The sequence below is a fragment of the Battus philenor genome, unplaced genomic scaffold (assembly GCF_028537555.1).
Source record: "Battus philenor isolate CCGP_79_NKW_IND1 unplaced genomic scaffold, ilBatPhil1.0.hap1 SCAF_1, whole genome shotgun sequence".
NCBI lineage: Eukaryota > Metazoa > Arthropoda > Insecta > Lepidoptera > Papilionidae > Battus > Battus philenor.
Genome location: NW_027181661.1, coordinates 8823403 through 8846299, shown reverse-complemented (window position 1 = coordinate 8846299; position 22897 = coordinate 8823403). Strand labels below are relative to the sequence as shown.

General features: G+C 33.3%; 1 protein-coding gene across 6 annotated transcripts in view; it reads right to left on the bottom strand.

Moving 5' to 3' along the window:
• The window catches only part of DIP2 (disco-interacting protein 2), a 69769-nt gene that overhangs the window by 35961 nt on the left and 10911 nt on the right, over positions 1–22897 (bottom strand). For 3 of the 6 annotated variants that reach the window (XM_068765066.1, XM_068765230.1, XM_068765146.1), the window contains exon 2: positions 15059–15136. In XM_068765066.1, the coding sequence (XP_068621167.1) occupies positions 15059–15136 (78 nt within the window). Of the gene's footprint in view, positions 1–12569; positions 12684–15058; positions 15137–22897 lie in introns of all 6 variants that reach the window. The other 3 variants (XM_068764816.1, XM_068764982.1, XM_068764901.1) reach the window with 2 other exon arrangements.

Sequence of the window (22897 nt, the reverse complement as noted above, 5' to 3'; positions counted from 1 at the left end):
GGCCCAATTTACGTAAGGGTACTTTAGGTATTTTCATTTAGCGGCCCGCTCGAGTATAAATAATCTCAAGAGTATGATATAGAAATTATATGTTTAAATTGAAACTGAACTGTATATAACAAGCAAAACGTATTTTTATTTAGAATCATTCTCGATAGTCAGAAGTGGGTAGATAAGTTCCGTTTTACTGTAAAATTACAAGGTTTTATTATATAATGTCACCCACAAACTTTTGGCGTGTTGCTGAAAAGTAGTCATATAATGATATTATCGAGTGTGTATAAATAAGTTTACCGTTACCGACGTAATAATAATGACATTAATTGCAAGTAAATAAAGATTACTTTGTAATTATCTGGTGCGGTTTACGAAGATTTTTTTATAAACATTGGAAAGACTGAATTGAGGGATGTAGATATCTAAAGATGTGCATCATGTTAACAACAAGAAAAAATATCTTACTAGTATAAAATGTAGTTACAGGAGGGTTAATTACCATTATTTTGTTACTTTACAATAGTATGCAAGCAAAGCCTTGTTTTAACGCGCGCTCTTAGACGAAGTTAGAAACGAATAGCTTTATCGGCACGTCTTAAGAAAATGTTCGCAAACTCATTTAATATACATAAATTAGTATTTTGTGACTTTCTTTATTACGTCATTACTAGCCAACGCTATACTAATATCGTTACTTTATATAATAAAATAAAATCTAATTTGTGTCTTGAAGAAAGTGTTCGCCTTTTTTAGACAAAAGCGACGAAAACTCTTGTGCCGATTTTGTACATGTAACCACTTTTTATAAAATCACAATTTTTAATAACTATTACGATTTTCTAATTGAAACACTATAATGCCTTGTGTAGTGCAAAAATAAAGGATTCTCTCCTAGACTTCATAAATAAATTAAACAATAAACAAAAACGTTGTTTAAGAATTTTATCCAATTAGTAGTAATGAATATTAAAACGAATACAAAAATTATAGACACTAACAAACCACATTGATTGTTACAGTATCTGTACTGTACATAATGAACGGAAATCATTAGTAAATGTGGACGAAATAAAGCCTCGTTTGCCACTAGGTAGTAACAGAGCTCAGCGCATCCAATTAGTTCACACTTTTACGAGTTGTTTTATTATATTAAATATTCGGAGTGTAATTTGTTCTACTTGCCTTGTCCTCTCGAAAATGTGCGAATAAAATATATAAATATATCATCTATACCTATATACATAAAATTTACATTTCCCATTGTCGTCGTCATTTCAGCCCATAGATGTCCATTGCAAGGCATAATTCTCCGGAGACATCTATGGGGGGATATACCATAATCGCCACGCTTGGCCGCCTGTTTGGCGATTGCAGGTGTCAAATTATAGTACGCAGAAAATTCTGCTGACCGTCCTTTAGAAACTTATTTGTAAGCTGTGGAAATGCCATGTCATCAATGCATAAAATGTGAACTATGTAAGATTGTATCCCGTGACCTATGATTGCAAGACTCAGTCGTCTACCGCTGGGCTACCGCTGCTTATAATTACTAACTTAATGACTAAGATAACTCGTAGAATAGACGCTCACTGGGGCCATATGTTTCTGGAGTAGAGATCACACACACCAGCAAGTGTAGCGTGATAAGTGAACACATAAAGTGGTCGGAAAGAGACGCTGAACGCTGGCCGCTTCCGAGCTACCTTTTTGCAATTCCGTGTGCCTTTGTCCAGCAGTGAACTTTTTACGGCTGAATTAATGAAGATGATGATGAAAAGATTAAATATTTGTAATATATTGCAATGAGAAATAACCCAGCATGCATAGAAGACGCCTGTATGACATGAGCCAACCCTGGCCTGAATTTAGGTGCTCTACAATAAAGTCTTTAATAAAAAGCTATAGACGTGATTAAAAAAATAATATACCTATACATATAATAAGCCAAAATTTCGAGTTAGTATGAAAACATGCATAAAGATGTATGTAAATATTATGTAATGTTTACACATTTTCAAGTACAACTTGCTGTCTAAAATATGTGTTGTATTACAAATGGCCGCGCTATGACGAAAGCATTCACGGCAAGCAGAAAAATAGTGGAATGGTAAAAATATCAAGCCGTGGCGATAGTGATAATTGAGAAGTTATTATCTCGTGACCTGGGCGGCGTCGTGGAGATATAAACATTTATGAAATTAAATAGGATTCATTCGTATACTTCATTATGGATTCTATCGATAGAATTAATTGATCAAGCTTATTCTTCTTCTTATTTAAATGTTGAGACTTCATTAACTTTGTCAAATTTTGTAAGTACTAGTATTAATTATTAAATCGTTACACAGTTAATTTTTAAATACAGGATAATGTTTATATGTAACGACATGTCATAGTAGTCTTTGGAGTCTTGACCGTATAAATAATTAAAAGTGTACTGCGCCTTAGGTATTAGCGCGGCGAGACGGAGGAGATTATCGGCCGCTCTGCTCCGTAAGACCGAGCGCAGAACTCCCGATCTTTTTCCTCGGCCCTATCTCGCTGCGCTTTTCTAAGGCACAATAATGCTGTTTTTGGAAACACAATAATGTATTATTCAAGCCTACATCTGCGAACTGTCAAAAAAATATTTTTGATGACAATAAACATTTGAAAAAGCCTTATTATAACCACTTTAAATATTACTTCTCTCACCTCGTTTTCTTCTAACGATAGACGTGAGAAATGATAAAAAAAACAACACAAGTATTTACCACAGCTTGAACGTTACGCTTCTTGTTAAAGTAATAAGTTACTTCCCGGGTAGCTTTTTAAATGAGATTTCAAAGGTTTCAATAATAACATAATTTCAAAAATACGCTAAAAGTATAATATTTATGAATATATAATTCTTGCAAACAATCAAGTTGTAGATGATTTTAATTTAGAGCTCCGGAACACGAATTTGTCTGCCAATATTGCTACCCTTGCACGCTACTTTTACTAATTATTCTATGATCATCCTAAATATTTCAAGATTGAGACTTCTAACAAAGATATAAAATTAAAAGAAGTGGATTTAAATGCGATTTACATATTATAGTAGTAAAAAAGGTCACAGAACTTCTTAAATGCAATGACTATATCAATTTAGTAGAACTTGCTCCCTAGCAAAAATAAGTTTATTTCTTCACGAAAAACAGTCTCTGTATCTATTTTTAGAAGTAAACTGATTACTACACCATGAATAACTTTGTGCACTAATTCCATAAAACACAGAAATGAATTGCAAAAGATACTCTAAAATTACTTTTAAAAGATTGCGCCACCTTTTCAGTCTTTGTTTCACAGCAGGGCACAGACCTCCCCCAAAGATTTCGTCCAGCGGTAGAGGACTGAGACTTGCGATAGTAAGTTGCGGGTATGATAACTGGGATAACAATCTTATATAATTCATATTTTATACATGAGTTATATAAGATTATCACGGCTCACAAACAAGTTTTCAGAGGATGGGCAGCAGCGCCCTCTGCGTATCATAATTCCGTACTGCGATTGCTAACCCGCCAGCCAAGTATGATGGTTGATATATTTGAGAGAGACATATGACTGCAGTGGGCGGTTACGGGCTGAAACGGCCACGACTACATTAAAATGCATCAGGTAGATGATTCAGCAAGCAAAAATTTTGTTAACCATTTTTTATTGTTAAATTATTGTGGTATAAAACTCTCGACGCAGCCAAGGAAACCACAAAGAGACTTGCTATCCTCGCGTTTTGGCTTAAGACGAACCTTCTACCTATTAATTTCCAAAAAAAAATCTTTGTCTTATAAAATTATGTATTATAAAATGTTCGCTGTGAAAGACCTCAGTACGCTGAGAGTTGCAACTGTCTACATGTTTGTAAACCTAGTTCCATTTGATATTCGTCACGTGGCGTCAGGGCGACAAATCTAATATTACAGTACCCGCAGATGGAAGCACAAAATGACGGAATTAGAAAATTTATATGGAAAATTTATGTTTACATGTTTCAAATTCAAAATGTAATATATTATTTATATTTTGATTTGAACCATGTGGCTTTAAACACACTGTATATACACACCATACCTATAAAGGGTTGGAGGCGTTAAAACGAAATATTTCATATTCATTCATTCATTCATAAATTCATGTAAGCCTATACAAGTCTACTACAAGGTATAGGCCTCCCCAAAGATCGTCACAATGACCGTCACAACGACTGACAGTGCGTGCTGCTTGCATCTAGCGACTTCTCGCGAACTTAACTATGTCATCAGTCCACCTAGCCGAGGAGCCTACCCACGCTAAACCTACCGGCTCATATTCACACACCTACCCCGTATTATTGTATTTTATTATAACAATCGAACTAGGAATGTCCAAAATGGTTTTAGAAATTATTTTATCAAAAATTTTGGTTAAGCTCTTTTATATCACTATATTTATAAAAGTCTAAATAATAATACCCTATGAACTAATATGAGTTTTAAAACACTGTGACGAAATGCTTAATTATTAAAAAAATATGCAGAAATTCGCTACGGCCACGGAAAGTCGCTGGATGCGGACAGCGTAAGAGTAAGTAAGGTAATCGTGCCGATATTTGAAGTAGGCTATGCAGTGAGTATCTGACAGGTAGGCTGAAATAGAAGATGTAGAGACAAAAGCTCTATTTAAACACACCCGCACTTTTTACGTCTTCGTTTACTAGAGAGCTTCTGTAACAAAACATTCGTAACAATGTTATTATATTGTATTGTTTTGACATTAATAATTTTTCAATAAACATAACGTAAAATTCACTAATAAATTCACTATTTAAAAAACTTAAGACGTTAACCAATTTTGACAATTTTACTAAAACAAAGATTACTTTTACTTCAACGACCATGACATGCAATAATTCTAATATCTATTACGTGCATAATTCCAATACAAAAAGAAGCATAAATAATTATATCTTATAGTGGCTTTCGGTTTCTTAAGGTTGCTTTTCTAAAAATTTTCTTAGTTACTAATATTTGGTGAGCACAAAATAGAAAAAAAAGTAAACAAACTCTATTCATGCCTGTGTGATTATGTGAATCGAGTATTTTAAAAAATACCAACACCTAACTACATTGAAGATAAAAACCACAAAATAAATCAGTGACACTACGTGAATCAATTGCGAGGACCAAAGGAACAAGCTGGATTGGTAGCCACACCACATTTGTGTATTGTGTATATGTTGTGAATACGAATGAAAAATGATGTTACAACTTATGTTTCAGTAGAGGTAAAAAATATATGCCGTGAATATTCTATTCTAATTTTGCTTGTAACTATGTCAGTAACGTAAATGAAAAGCACGATACCATGTATACCATGATATCATTCTAGTTTTTATAGTCGCAATATTGAATACGCAGAGACCGGTGTTTATACAGTACGGCGGTTGTATAGGGTGGAGATATTATCTTTTCCAGGGACAAATATCAACCTTGGAATGAGAGGGATTTTCCTTAGGGACTAGTTGCTACGAACAAAAACCCTGCGATTGTAAATGGCTGTAAAAAAAATGTAAAGTATGAAGGAAAACTGATGGTTCTTTGATATGGTTTTTTTTACGAAAGAAATTTTTAACAGAGTTCTGCATCGTTTATATACCTGGCCCATACGAAATTTATGTCGGAATGGTCTCGAACAAAATAACTCACTCGTAATCAAAGAAATAATTTTATGAAAAATCCTCTTTTGAAAGGTAAGTTTGGACATTGGTAAAGAATATTTTAGCTGCTTTTCATGCATTAAACCTCTACAGGTTGAATTACACTACTGCTTATCCAAAGTTGCATGTCGCGGTTTTAATGCATTCTTTACGATATAATTCACCTGAAAATGGCGAAAAGAGGAAATTATGAATTTGTGGACTCGATGTATAACTCTTTTTTTGCTTTGAATCTATTAGTTTATATAATTTTCTTATAGGGAAAGAAATAAATAGTTTGTCTGTATTAAAAAAGCGTTAAGTAACATGCATAGCATTAAATCATTTAACCCGTTGGTTTTATTAACGGTTAATAACCACGATTAAATTAATCCAAAGCTCCAATGGAGGAAGTCTCACGAAACTAAAGAACTTCAACGCGTTTGGTTTCGCAAGATAATAAGTTAATATAAAAACGCTTTACAAATAGGCAAATATTTTTTCTTATATCAGTATTATCAGTATATTTTCCATTTAGAAACTGATCAAAAAAAAAAAAACACCACTTACTTCTGCAATACATTCAACTTAAATTCCTTACATTTATAATTTGCTAATCCAATATTTTAATATATTTATGATTGATCGAAAGAAATTATAGGTGGGTAAGTCAGACACGAAGAAATTTTAGTCAAACAGAGAATATTTATAATACAATTAAACAATATACGTACATGTGTTTCTTGGAATAGTGTTACTGTGTCTTGTCCGTCACTCCAATATTTAAAAAAAAAAAACAATAAAATTTCAACAAAAAATAAAGTTAAAAAGTAGGTAAATATTTTTTTGTAACTTAAATTGAAATAGAAAGGTTGTGATCTGCGTGTGCAATAGTATATGTTGACAATCCACCTATCATTTTCAAACTGAAAAAGGTACGTACCACGTAGCATGAAACAGATAATAATTGCTGATGTTAACTCTAGAAATTTAAATCCGTTACTGCATCCATGTATCAGATGACATTCACATAAAGATGACAATGTATTTATAGTTCGTATATATCGATAGCAATATAAGGTACGCTAAACAAAGAGTCTCTGGTTTCTGGTTACTAAGCTTCTTTGCAGTAATGAACAACATGGTGTGGCTAATAATATGGATATAAAAAAAGTTTTAGTTATGATTGTTTTCCCAAAGTAATGAACTTCACAAAATAGGTAACTTTTAAATTTTTTTTAAATTTAACTTTTCCGGGCCGGGCCTTTTGAAACAGATATAGTCATCTTATGCCGAGTTCATTTTTATATTCCATTTAATTTAAAATATTCTTTAAGTTTCAATGAAACTATTTAAGTATTGATAGTTATTTTTTTTTACTTTACAAACATTTTTTACTAAAGTGTTGTATCGCAAAAACCTAAGCATTCACGTCTGAAATAATTGTGTATATATGTATATTTTCTAAATCATAAGTACCGTCAACTAATTCATGCGCACAGCTTTCAGTACACTCCAATTAAATTCGTGTACAGATGAGCGAGCTCGTTTATCACGGAATGGCAACGTTGCATTACGCTGTACCGGCCATGACACGCTTCGTCACATTCATAGTTCATACATTTTAAATATAACAGTTTATTTTAAGACAATATGCCAAATTAAATTTTAAAAATTAGAGCTAAACAATAACAAATTTACATTTTAAAACAATATACCTTTTACTATGTAATACTAATTTTATGAGAATGAAAATAAAATATCTATAACAATGAACTTTTTTTATTCTAAAATTGTCGTAAAGACGCCGTGTTAAAATTTCAGTTCTATATTATCGATCCAGTCTCAACCCTGAAGCAATGCAATGAACTCTCAGTGGAGAAACTTCAATGCACGCTAAATTGTCAGTTTTGCGAGCGACGTTGAATAAATTGTCTAACAAGACCAAAGACTGTAAAACTTGTGATTCACTTTCAGTGTCCCTCTTTAACTTTAATATTTTCTATTTTTTTAACATTATGATTCTTTTTAGCCATATTTTATTTTAAAATAAATTTATAACCATTATACGACGAATATAATACTTGCGTAAAAAAGCAACAATTAACTTACTGTTGTACAGTTAATGTTATTTTTTTTAAGTTCTATGGAAACCTACATATAGTATAACATTATAACAACAACAGAGTTGAAATATGTGTTGAAATTGGCCTTTCAAGTTTGGGGTGCAATAATTCTGCTTCCAAATTGAATTACACAAATATCTGCGCTTAGATTGAAGCTCCTTAATTAGTAAAAATACTATGCGAAAAAGCGCTAACATCTGTTGTGTATATATATATATATATATATATATATATATATATATATATATATATATATATATATATATTAACGTTATCAAGGAGCATTGCAAAATTTAAGTTTAAGTTAACCCTCGATGCCTAAGTAAATGTTTCACTCTGTTTACTGAATCGTGTAAACAAAAAAGTGTAGAATAAATAATTTATTTCAGAAACGGTTGCGTGATAGAGCCGACACGTACGGTTTTACGTCTGCGCACACTGTGCAGATACCATTCATCGCGCAAAAGATCTTAACTATTACTGTTTTATTACTGTTACACTAATGGTGTTGATGTAAAAGATAGATATGTGTAGTTATTAACTACGATATGTATAACAATTCCAGTATATCTACAATAATCAAAATGGTTCGTTAAAATCAATGCATTGCATGTATGTCGTTTTGTTATATCATATATAAGATACATCACGTTAAATCGGCCCAGTGGTTTTTGTACATACAGCGCCCTGCAGTTGTATGGCAGATGATATGAGAGCTCCTTTGCTAACTATACGGCTGGTATGTCCCTATACCAACAAACTATTTAGGACTACTACTACCACAAAACAGTTTCAAATAAAACTAAATAAAATCGTAAACTGGTACATTGTAATTGTATGTGTATTGTAAATTTTATCAATTTTTCATTCAAATTTTTATCTTGTTAATAGATTTTCACATAGACATAAAATGGATAAATCTTGAGTTCAATAGAGAAGTCAACATGTTTTGAACCAAACTACGAGTTGTTTTAGTCCACACAGGGCTAGCGTAGTAAATTTACGACCCGAGCCCACCCCTTCTAGAGCCTTAAGTATTGAATAGCGTTAAAGAATCATCATCATCATCTTCATATAAGTCGATAAGTTCGTCACGATAACCTCTTTTGCACAGCCCGTATGCAGTAACCAGTAGTCAGTTAACTATGCAAAGAAAGAATAGCAACATTAAATTAGAATATGCATTATAAATCACAAAAAAGCATTTAAAGAAGACCTAGGTTGCCTTGTTGCGATAATCGTGGACAGCCGTTTTCATAAAATTTATAAATATACATTTGAGAGTAAGAGTGTTTTACCTATTCATCACGATATATTTGGAACAATAAGGCTAAATGGCAGGCATATTCATGTTGCCAAGTTAACATCAGCTAAGAACAGATTGTACGAAATTATACCCCCAGGGGGGTTGATGTGGAGTTCAATTAGTTCGAGAAGCGGGCGGGGTACAGCTAAAAATATATAACAATACAATGCTGGAAGTAACATGTTTAGCTGTCCGTTCATATTTAAACTTCAATGTATTTCTTTTCTCTCTGGAGCTCATACTATTTTGCTTGCTGTACATGTAACAAGCATAACCGGAAGTGTATTATAACTACATACCTATTTAATTTTACTTTGCTACACAAAAGCAAACCGTTGTACATGGATCCGCTGTGCCCGCATGTATTATGCGAACCGTGACAGGCACCGTGCACGAGTGCCAAACTATTCCATTTGTTATTACCATAATACAACGCCTCTAGTTAGACTGTAATATAACCTGAAGTTAATGGTAATGATGTGAAGCATAAATTAAAAATAACGTTATGAATCATAATTAAAATACCTCATAATTTTTTTTTCCAATCTTATATATATATATACACACACACACACACACACAAATGTGTGTGTGTGTGTGTGTGTAAGTGTATATAAATATATGCAACTAGAAAATTAAATTCTTTTTTCAGCCGATAGACGCCCACTGTAAGTAAAAGGCGTCCTTCGAAGATATCTATAGTCCGGCCAAACGTAGCGATTATGGTATATCCCCCATATACCATAATCGCTACGTTTGGCCGGTGGGTAGCGATCGCAATGTGGTAAGGTATGCACAGGCCGCTGCTGCCCATCCTTTGAACTTCTGAGCAGTGGCAATCCTATATAATTAACGCAAAAATTATAAAAGAATGCAAACCAGGAATCGAGCCCTAGACCTACCATCGCAAGTCGCAGTGTTTTGGCGCCGGGTTACTACTGCTCTATCTCTTTACATTATCTATTATCATTTCGGCTCTAAGAAGTCAACTGCTGAACATAGACTTCCGCAAAGATTTCCAAAAAAATCGGTTGGAACAGCCTGTATACATCACCTTTCCACGACGTTAACAAAGTAAACTGTCCGGAAAATTTTATAGGTGTACCTATGTTCTTGCCGATTCGTGGACTGTACTCCAAAATCTTAAAACACCAGCTGCCATTTTAATGTTCTGGGCGCTATATGTCCTTACCCATTGTCACTTGAACTTGCCAATCCGCCTGACTATGTTACTTTGGTTCTTCGAAACTATAGATACCTAATTCGATCTAGAAGAGAAATCCGGCCTCTCCATGGCGCGGTGAGCGCCTGAGAGCTTACTTATATGGCCCGATTCTTTCTTACACTAATACTAATTGCAGCTATTAAAACAGCTATAATAAACGATTCGTAACGTTTTAATATCTACAACGAAGGCGTTTTCTTACCGTAAGAAAGAAAACACGGTTTTGTGGTAGATATAATTGACCGCAACAAAAGCAAGTTTACATGAGTTAGTGGTTTAGAAAGGTTAAAAGGCACGAACACCTCAAAATAATAAAATTTGTGCGTAATTTTTATTACACACAGTTTAATTTTTTAAGCTGTCCCGACAGACATTATACCACCAGAAGTTACTAGGCTGTCGCATTCCATCAGAAAATATGTCAGACTAATCAATCAACACAGTGATTAGACATAGGTTAAAAAGCTGTGTAGCTTTTTACTGATAAATGAGCTATACATTCACCTCTTTGAAGCTTTTCCACCTATAACTTATAACCATGTAAATATTAAACGGCTGACAAATGCACAAGTCTACTATGATTTACTGATACGTTCCACTGACTTATGAAAGTAAATTCTAAATTTATAAACATCTATATTAAAAAATCTTCATTTCTGTTTTATAAAAGAGAAATACTTCTAGAGTACACGTTACATAATCTATTATACAGAGATATGAATTATAATTATTCTGTCTATCTAATGAAATGATTATGTCCAATTATAGCACTCCGAATCATAATTATAGGATAATTCATTATAGTATAAAACTATTGCTTGAACACTAACGGGTACAGGCATAGCGTAGTAACGTTTTTAGTGAAATTCGAATAGCACGTCAATGTGTAAAGTGGATAATGGCTCTTACTAACAATTGTAATAAAGTTGAAAATCGTAACGAAGTTTCATAATTTTTCGTTGTAAATTCAAACTTTAACATTGTCACATAATTATCTTTTATTGTTTGATAACAATTACTATTATAATGAATCATATAAAAATGCTTATTCAACCGGCTTCGATTTCAGTGCTCGCATACGGAACTGGTTGCTGTATATATGTCATCATCTGTATCAAATTACTATCTCTGCATTAACCCTGTTGCACTATGTCAGCAAGTGAAGCAAACCGTTTATTGGTTTATATTTCATTACCAAGAAATAGTTAAAATTTTAAGTCAGATAGGTTCCCGAGTGGAGATCAGCTGGTAGATATGGCGTGGGTACCCCCCCCCCCACTCGGTGGACAGACTACGTAGTTAAGGTTACGGGAGATCGCTGGAGCCGTCACTGTTGCAATATTTGGGGCGAGCCTTGCAGTGGGCGTCCATCAGTTCATACGATGATTATGATTAAAATGTAAAATTTGAACTAAATATATATTCTTATTTATAGCAGTTACAATATTCCTTAATCGAATCAAAAAGTGTTTAGGTTGAAGGTAAATTTAAGAGTGATGGATACATACATGTTGACGTGACTTAACCACGGAAAAACTAATTAGTTGGGATTGTACATCGAATTAATTTTTTTTTCAAAATTTTATAACATTTTTTCCTCGTATTCATAAATTCTTGTCACTAGAATATGATGACATAGATATCGTGTTTACCTACTATCGCGTTGATATTAGATGAAACATGCGAATCGATACCAAACCAAAATTAGTTTTCAATTCTCTTACTCTTATTTGTTTTGAAAGAAGACATAGCATTACAACGGACTGGGTGTAGCATCACAAGCATCATGCTTTTCTAATTGTAACATTTAAAAATAGCGCTAATATAATACAGTAAATATTGTTTGTTTGTTAAAACCTGTTATTTATGTTATTGTTTTGTTTTTAATACGTTCAATATAAGAAGCCTAACAGTCCGAGAATATACGGAACGAAAGTTCTACGTAATGGATGGATGAAATTAAATCACGGCACTGATATAGATTGGAATACAAACAAGAATTTACAATTCAAGAATATTTTTTTAACATGGATAAACTACAAAAACTGTGATAGTAAACGGTATTTATCTCTTCTCGGTGTTACATTGAGATAAAAATGCGGTGACAATTGAAACGAAGTTCCGATTTCATGGTATCAGTTGGCAATTTTTGTATTTCGTGGAAATAATGTGTGTTTGTGTGGTGGTAGCTACCAATCACATGGTCCTTTAAGATACCTGAATGGTATCTCTTCTCATTGTGAGTCACACGGCGGTGGGTGCGACGATTTCTTGTGTGCTGCCTGCTGCTGCCGCCATCTCCACGCGGCCCTCGAACTGCCTGAATCCCTGCTGTACAACATATCGCCATGTTTGCTCACCAATTTTCACACATCCCTCAGTCCATATCAGATATCTTAAACGAAATCTTAACGCTACTTAATGAGGGTCAAATGTCTCTGCCAATAAAGCAAATAAAATATAAACATACTATGTACTTATGTACGAAGCGTATCGAGCTGTTTCTATAATATTTTATATTCATAAATTGGTGATAAAAATTGAAAAAAAAAAAGTAGAGAAAAATAACTTGATAATAATTAAGTTTTTAATATATTCGGTGAACTGTTTAATGTGACGAAATGCTTGTTATCAGGCGAGATCATTGACCATTTCGATTGATAAGGTACCGAGGTGTGGACGTTATTAGGTGGCGCAATGCAGGTCTCGAAAACGTTTATACTGATACTCGCAGTCCTAAAGGCAAACGGATCGTTAGTTAAGAGCAGTAAATTATCAGAACATTATTGCTAGGTACACTCTGTTAACTCTTTACACTTTAATAACTGTAGTGGTTATAGTAATAAGCTGTGCTATGTAAAAATTTCAAGAGATAAAGTAAAATCATCTGAAGTTTCCTTTTTCTAATTCATAATGATCTACTAAAAAGAAATAGATACACTATCCATACTTCATATGGAACGTGGTTGGATGAGATAATTAATGCAAATATTATCTTTTTTGATACTAAACACCTTCTTACAAATACATGCAGCTGAATATTTATTGAAAATAGAAAGAAATTAAAGTACAATTGTTTATTGTTGAAGACTTGTACGTAAAAGATAACGTTCAGCTTATTTATTAGTGCTTATTAGGTCGCAATTTCGTCACGTTCGCCTATCTAACCGTAACAAATAAATAAGGAAGTTTAATTAAAGAGAAATTTATAATTTACAGAGACAACGGTGTACATACGAAAATAGAGTTTAATCATGTTAATTTTTAATAAATATGTTTATACAGTTTTAATACATGTTGAATGTAATGAAAACTGTATTAAGAGTATCTTACTTTGCAAAGTTAAGTCTTGAAGCGAAACAATACGCTTTGCTTATTACATCTTAGTTTCTCGAGACACGACTACACACCCGCTTGATACTAATCGATGCACATCACTTACGGCTGCATCAGTTCGTCTACCGTTACTACGGACTGATTTAATTGCCGTTGTATAGAATGGTTACTGAATTTTATTAAAATCTTTTGTGTTACCATATTAATTCGTTCCTTTAAATTGTTATTTTTGTGTGACTTTAATAGCACATGGACATTTGGGCTGTATATAATATCAACAATAACATCCTGTGTTCAAACTATTTAAAAGCACATATTAATAAAGCGTTCTTTGTATGATTTCATTAAACTAACAATTGAAGACACAACAGTTCATTAGTGACTTATCGTAACAAGCACTTTACATTGGAACAGTTTCATGCATTAGACAATTACGAAATTAAAAACATTATGAACATTACTTAGAATGGACCTAAATTTCGCTCATGTAGCCATGCCTTAACGACAATCTTTTTATTGTGAACACCTCATTACGTTTCACCTCGGCCAAGGTTTTTACAGATACGAGATTGCATAGAGTTCAACGAAAGCAAAAAAAGCTGCCTCGCTCTGGTAGTGCTATGTAACTAGTGAAAATTTACGTGCCAATACGATAATATCGTAACATGATGATAAAGTGTGGTTGACGTGCGTGTGGATCACCAACTAACTAAACCAAATACACAAAAATACAATAAGATAAACTCATGAAATAAAATATAACACAATATAGACGATAAACGTAATCACAGCTGATGGGCGGTGGACACCTTAATTTCTAGTTGTTTAGTGATTAAATCGGCAGTTTTTATTACGCACGTTCAAATGGAAGCCGGCATCATTATTACATATCCCTAAGGCGGAACTGAAAATATAAATTGTGTTTGTTGAATGATCCGATTTTCAACATTGTTAGGGAGTAGAAAATTAATAACCAATTTCTAGTAATTTCTTGGGTTCATTGCCTTTGCGTTCCAAATTCAACTAGGCGGGGTCAAGATTCAAGATGCCCCTTGTGATTGACCCTAGTTGCGGAATCGAGCATTACGATGTGTAAGCAGACCGATATTTTTGCGACAGTCCTGCGTCCATCAACTGTGATCAATTGACACTTGACCCCGACGACGCTTCAACCGCGACCTTGGACTCGTAAGTACTGGGTGATCGCTTCATTGGCTTGTGACTTCACTAATTAAGTTTGATTAATTACGTAGGGATTGTACATCCAGTACTCACGGGTCATCAATTCCTTATAGGCAAAAATTAGTTGAGGCAACATGGTTAGTAGCAATTGTTTGCTATTAAACTAAGCTGAGATTATGATAACTTACCTTGGGGTTGATGTTGAGCGATGTACGGGGTGAGAAGACGAGCGCGTTTTTTCTCATACCCTTTTTGTGTGATGTCACCTGCAAATTATTCGGACGATTAAAAAATTTAATAATATTTATTAATTTATAGTAAATGCTGATTGATTTCTGTTTCAATCTATCAAATGAGATACAGAGAAGTCTTAGAGAAGTGGTTACATATTTACAAATACTAACTTGTAAAAGGGTGTGGTATTGATTTCTTTCCTGTCTGATAAAATACAAATCGAAATGTTTAATCACATTTGACTGACCAGCTGTCCACCGATCGCTTCGCGAGACGTGAAATATAGATAGAAATATTAAATATCGTATCTATCCGCTTATTATTTAACATGAATAATTTTTACGAAATTAACTCACCCGGGAAACCATCTTGTATATAACAGCTATAGTTTTAAAAATACTATTTTTAATTAAAGTCCGTTAATACTCATTTTAAGTGGAATTTCTTAAAATCCGTTCTTGGCAGATCTTTACTCGGCAAAAGGAATATTTTTACAAATTTTTACACTACGCATTAGATCTAATCCAAATATGTGATGTGTCAGAATATAAATAGGTGGAAATCTATTACATACAGGATGATTGTTAAGATAAATGTAAAAGCTTTAAATGGCAAAAAAAACCCCGAAGGAGTATAAAAAGTGTATATTGGTCTGTGGACGGTCAGGCGCAGGCTTCTTGCTCTCGTTGTACGCAGAGCATTACTTCGTGAACGGTATACACCGATAAGTAACGAAAGCTCTGATTCTTTATGCTCTGCTTGTGTTGGTCAATTTTTATAAACACTCAAAATAAAAATTGCACATTGCACAACAACGCTCACGGCTACCGGACGGCCAATGTAGGAACGTTTATTGTGCTAGCGATCGGGAAGCATTGTCTGGATTGGCCAGCTCGAAATCCCAGTATGTCTGGAACTTTCCAGAACGACTAATCAGATCTGTGCAGCCAGCGCCGCAGATTATCAGAGAGCTAAAGAGTACGATTATTGCGGATTTGATATTATACACACGTAACCATAAAGGATAAACTCGCTATCATACAGAGTGATGTAAAATGTGAACACAGACATACCTATAAATATAAAAGAAAAAGGACAACAAAATAATCAAATAACAAATTTTACTAAGCGACCTGCTCGCTTAGTAAAGGCACTTCAAATGCTTGGAATGTTAACATTCTCATTAATTTTTATCAAAATGTCCATCTCACCATTTAAATAAAAATTACGGAAACTGTTCCTTGCTTATTAAATAATAAAAGACTGTGGACAAGACGCTTAGATATTTTCGAAAAGAATGAATACAATTACAATTCAATTGGTTCTTTGCATATGTGTCTATATATATATATATATATATATATATATATATATATATATATATATATATATATATACATGTATAATTGAGTATATATAGTTATAAATATATATATATATGTGTGTGGATAATCTAGAAAGTTACAAGATTTAGTTTAATTTATCAAAGAAATCTTACGTTTAACAATAAAAAATATAAATATAAGAAATTTAGTATTAATAGGTACAAGTTTACCTTCCTCTAGACTTATAAATTTATAAATGCTTTGAGAGCAACAGGGTTGGCTTCTAAAATAAGCTCCATCCTTTTAAGCCTTCAGAATCGTCTTACAATAAATTTTAAAAAGTTCATCAAAGTAGTAAAAAAGGCTTTACTTCATCGTTCCAAATCTTATTATATGAAAGACATAAAAAAGTGGTCACCACATACCCGACTGTCTGTTGTGGGCACTTTTTATACCAGACCTAGTTGATTGACGAATGTTAATAACTTGTCATTACTATATTATCAATGTAAGTACATAATCAAGCAAATACCGTACTCTATTTTATGGTTTACAAAGTTTTTACAAAACAAACACAAACTCCAGAAAGAATAATAGTTTTCTGTTAAGTTTTGATAAGTTTAAAAAAAAAAAAAAACAATAAAAGTGGACACCTTTTCATGAATACCTTTATGAATCAAATAGTAGTATCGAGTTATTTCTATTGCGCGGAATTATGAATTACAGAATATTAAATCATAAAAATCTTAATTTTCAAATTTTATCTTTAAAGCTATGTGCGAACCGTATCATTTGATAAGGGATAGGCAACGAGGTCTGTCTCATTACTTGTAGTAAAAATAAAAGGAAACGTGTTAATTTCATTTACATCCGCTAGCTCAAACGTTCTCAGTAAGCTATTTTTAAAGTTATTTAAATGTAAATGTAAAAGTTTGGAGCTGTATAATTTAAGTTTCTGCCCTCTATTAAAACTAACAGTGTTTTAATTTTGCGTAAAACCTGTTTGTTAAACTGGAAATACCGCAGTGACAACAAGCGTAGCTACGCGAAGCCGTTGCGAACTGAGAAATCGTCTACATTTCCAAATAGCTTGAATTGAGAGATATTAGTACTCAGATAGTTATAATAGCAAAATAATACTTTTATAGTAGCCCGATGCTAGCTAAAAATCGCAAATAATATGTAGTAATAATGTTAGGTAAAGTTATTCACAATTGTCAATGAATTATAAACAAAAATATTTATGTAATAAAAAAGCTTATTATAAAAAAAACTTTGCACGGTTTTGCTTCACAACTGGTGTCATTTGCGTTAAAGTACCAAAAATTTAGTAAAAAGAAACAATAGAACACAGAACGATACGGTCGTAAGATAGCAACTGCTAAAGAATGTGCGGCATTCGAGCTGCTGCAATGCGTATATCCCTACGCAACGACCAGCATTAAAATCGAGAAGCATAAAAATAGCTAACCAATGTGGACGATAACATACAAGATGAGAACAATGACAGCCTGTATTAAACATTTGGTATTGTAGTATTTAAGCGAATACATCTAACCAATATACGTGTAAGTATTATGAATTACTGTGGCTGTAAAGTTCTTAAACCTAATTCATCTGTGAAAAAATATTAATGATTATACACGCACATATAAGATAAAGTTTGAAAAGAAAATCGCAATAACTTTTCGTTTTTATTTTATGAAAAGCAATGATAGTGAATCTTATGAAATTCATCACGCAGGCCATTGTCACGATTAGACGTATCACACTCACTTCCATTTTCACAGATAAAATATGTGATATACTGCTCATTTTATATATTCATTTCCAATAACATATAATAAAACCGCTATAATTATAGAAATATAATGTTAATATCTCTATATAATATACTAAATACTTTTCGAAACCAAAGTACATAAGTGTATTCCCCTGGTTGATAACAAGATGGCAGAATGAAAAAGAGAATATAAAGAGCTATTTCTGCATGTAAATTTGTACAGATATTAAATAATAATGGATAGTCTTAAATAAATATATTCAGTAATCATTGTTTAATAATTATTATATGAATTAAAGTGTCATTAACCTTTACTATCGCTAGTGAGAACGCCTTACATTAGGCGGCTATTTTCAGCATGTCAAGGTTCTGTTGGTTATTTTACTATAGTTCAAATAAACAATAATATCGATGAAACCTAATAAAATCTTTTGGTATTATACACGATATTAATATTATAATTAACCTGTATGTGTAATAACCATATCATACATAAATAGAAAATGGTCAGCATTATTTTCCAAAACACAACTAATTTTGCGTATACCTTTTACATCTTTATTAAATCGTAATTTGATCCCACCATGCAGGGGGACCATGCACGGACAGATACGACCCTGGCAGCTCCGTGTTCGGGTGTTCCCTTTAGCCTATATATATCATTAGCTACAATGTTTTTAATCGGAACATAGTATTCTTTAAATATGTTGTTTGTGTTATTTATGTTCAAATTTAGCGTCAATAGATATCAAATAAAAAATCTAAATTGAGCTATTACAAAGCATATATATGGAATATTTGCAAAGTCGCTATATAATCAATCACTTTTCAATACATTTATATAAAGAATTATTTGTCCTGGGTTCTAAAGCAGTTTTTTTATAAAGTATAACTGATCCAGCCCTCTCCATAATTTGGTAAGTATTACAAATCAGTTATTCATCAAAACGCTTTAATTATTTTTATTTATTTCTTTATTATTTATCATTTACCAAAATGCATTTATACTTTAGATAATATCTGGTAACATGAACACGTGATATAAAAGTAAAAGATATCTCCGTAGTTACTGTAGTAGTTACATACAATTTCAATTTACAGAAAAACACAGTACATATAAAAAAACTTAATTTTAACTTAAATTATTTTCGCCTGACATTATACATTGGCATATAAGCTAGGTCTGGCTTGTGTCATATACGGCTTTTCTTCACGTTACACTACATAGCACCAGTTTTTTTTAACTTGTATGTTATAAAGAATAAAAGCAATTTTTAAATTTATTTCAACTATAGTTTTCTTACACTAACGAATTATTAAGTCCTGCTCTAAAATATCTGACGTCATAATTAAATTCAACGAGTATTGCAGCCGAGTCCGTGTCGGCCTTGCAAATAACTATTATAACGAGCCAAGCGCTATGCGCTAAATAAAAACGTGTAATAAAAAACAACAATGCTCTATCTACTCGAAAACCGTCCACTATTAAAATATACGCAATAAACAGTTTTGAGAAACGAACGTGTCTTAAGCAATCACGTATCCACAATTTTTTTTTAATTTAAACTACTTTTTTAGTTTAGACTTTTTTAGAAAACTTATCCTAATATTTTATAAACATTGGAAGAAGTGAGACGATGAAAAAAAATTAACAGGGAGACTGTCATAATGCCATTTGGAAGGTCGAGCAGTAACCATTCAGTTCGTTTACTAAACTTCCACATGGCGCCATAGATATTATCTCCTACAGACACTTGATTAGGCAGTACTTCAGTTATGTTGTAGAAGCGATACGTACAATATGTTTATGACACACAGAGATATTTTCGTTATATTCATATGTTTATACTTATTTACAGTTTATGATTATAGATTGAACTGAGCTATAAATTATTTTAAAAAGAGTAAATTATCGTTCGTAACTAATGCTGTAGTCCTCTCACGGTTGCATGTAAGTATAATACTTAAAATTTAATGTATAACCAAGATGCCAATATAAATAAAATAAGATATTGATAGAACTATATTACCAACAACACAAACTGTATGATCTGACTTTGTTTACACCCCTAACGGCACCTACAACTACTAAGTTTAAAAACACCACGTGTCTCACACACTCCGACTTTTGTTTTGTTCATAACTATTGTTTCCACACTTGGACAAAATATACACTTTTTTATAACGAGACTGTTCCTCAAAACCTTCACCTTCCCGAGGACGATATCGATTCACGTGTAGTAGAGTATTTCCTCTCTATTCAGATGAGAAGTTGATTCGTATGACAGGTCTCTTTTGTCTTGGCGGTGTATAGCTGCACCCAATGTTCAGATTCTTATTGACTGTTCAATGAACTGAGGTGGTCATTGGATGCTGGCAGTGAACATACGGCTCTTTATGCTAGCATACGTCGCGTAGGGGCGGTACTCTCCGTTCTTCTTCGACATCAGAACTGTTAAACTGCACTATCACGTAAAAATGTCATCTCGATCTCCGCCTATATGGACAGGCTTAATAGAGGCTGATAGAGCCGTATGGTTTCTTCGGGTGGTCACCGCAGTCGATGCTGTTGTCTGGGAACGGCGTGGATCCTACCCTCTCTGCGAAGATTTCATTATATTGTTCGTTGTTTTCCGCCATTGTATTACTCAGCGTAATACTAAGCAAGAACTCAGGCGATGACTGAGGCGGCGACACAACCTTCTTATTTGTGACGACGGCGACTCCAGCTGCGAACAAAGACGGCGCCGCATGCACGCGCGCTACTGCAGACAGCGTGGCTGACGACGATGATTCCTCACAGTCAAAAATGTCTTTCGAACAGGCGTTTTCTATCGTTTCATCCACAATGTATTTCTTTACGTAACAATAGCCTCCGTTCGTTTTTAAGTTTGTTCACAAACATTTCATGAAAGAATTTCGTATTAGTGAAGTCTTCGGGCTCTTCTGAGTCACGATGGACATCGCTATATCTTGCTGTACAACGCGAGATATTCCTTTTCTTGTATTTTGTAACCAACGATAGTGACAGAGAAGAGCATGTAATTTTGATGGGAAGCGCGGCCAGAACCCTTTCAACCATTTGACGGTTTGTCTCATCTTGTACCTTAGCAAACGCATCCCAAAAGACCGATAATTCCTTTCGTAGCCTTAACACAGGTGTTGCAGAGGCATTGCTGTCGATATCGTCACAATCTTTTCCTCCGTGTCTTGGCATGATGACACTGTCAGCAGATCTCAGACACAAAAACGGAATAAAAAGTGATGTGTAACATAACGTCACGTGCACAAAAATTCCCTGCTGTTAGTTGGTGAGTTTGTTTTTCGTGTAATGACTATGACCTTACGCCACTCGTTGGACGCCAGTTGCAATATCCCAAACGAATGACTTTAACGTAATCTCACACTAACCTTTATCTAAGGTACTATGTGTATATTATGATCCGTTTTTTATAATGTACAATAACGAGACTGTAGTGCGTTTACACTCCGGTGTTTTAAAAAACCAGGCGTACTAAAAGTTTTGTTGTAACATTGAAAATGTTTAGCTCAGTACTAATGTCGCGTCATATGATACATGCAATTCAGCAAACTTCGTTCTGCCTAATAGACAATCATCATATCACAAGAGCCGATAGCCGGCCACTACAAGTCATAGGCCACCCCAAAGATCGCCACGATGCCTGGTCTTACCGGTCGCCGGTCACTAACAGATAGTAATAAGTCAATGAACGGACAGATTTTGGTTCTACAAACTTTAACTTTAAAATCATTAACTTTAATTTTTACGCATCGTTACATCGATCGTATTTCGGACAACGACAAATTCAAAAACACAAAAATTATATAAATTGGTCCAGCCGTTCTCCAGTTATAAATGGCGACTAACACAAGTTGTGCTGTTGTTTAAATTGTTTTATGTAAATAGTAACAGGAAAAATTGACTTTGTTTTTTTTTATATACCTAAGTATTAGCAGCTCGCTTTTGTTTATGCTCACTAGCATACATGCTAATGAGTGTAAACAAAAGCGAGTCATCAAAGCAAATCCTATTTTATCACTTTATTTCTTACAAATAACTTTAATATTTTACGTAGTGTAAATATTGAATAACACTGCTATTAAAAAAAATCATGTACCGGCGTAATAGCGTAGGTTTACCGAGCATTTATATTTTTAAATTAACATCACGGGCCGAAACATGGCAACATGAGTCTTTAAAAGGGGCAATCAACGCATGTAATGCAATGCATATAGTCGAGTCGCAGCTCCAAATAGGTACGGCATTGTTCGAAGTCTTTTGACCTGAATTTTTAATCTGACTTCCGATTTTATAGCTCAATTAATGTACGTAATATGATGGCTGTATGATAATTTAATGTCTTATGTATCTAAAAAAGAAAGAACATTATATGTATATTTGAAAGCCTCTCAACAATTTTTATATGTTTTTAAACCTCTTTTGAGCCTATTTTTAATTGTTAATTTTGGCTAGAAGTATGTTACAAAATCTCTCTAGTTTCGTAGATCTAATTTCAATTTACGGAAAAATACAGTACATTCAATAAAACATTACTGTATTTTTATTAATGTTATCTGTTATAAATTACGATACAACAAAAAAAAGTTGAGCGAAAAGCGAAAATATCTACATACACCGTAATATGTAATGACATCTAAATTTA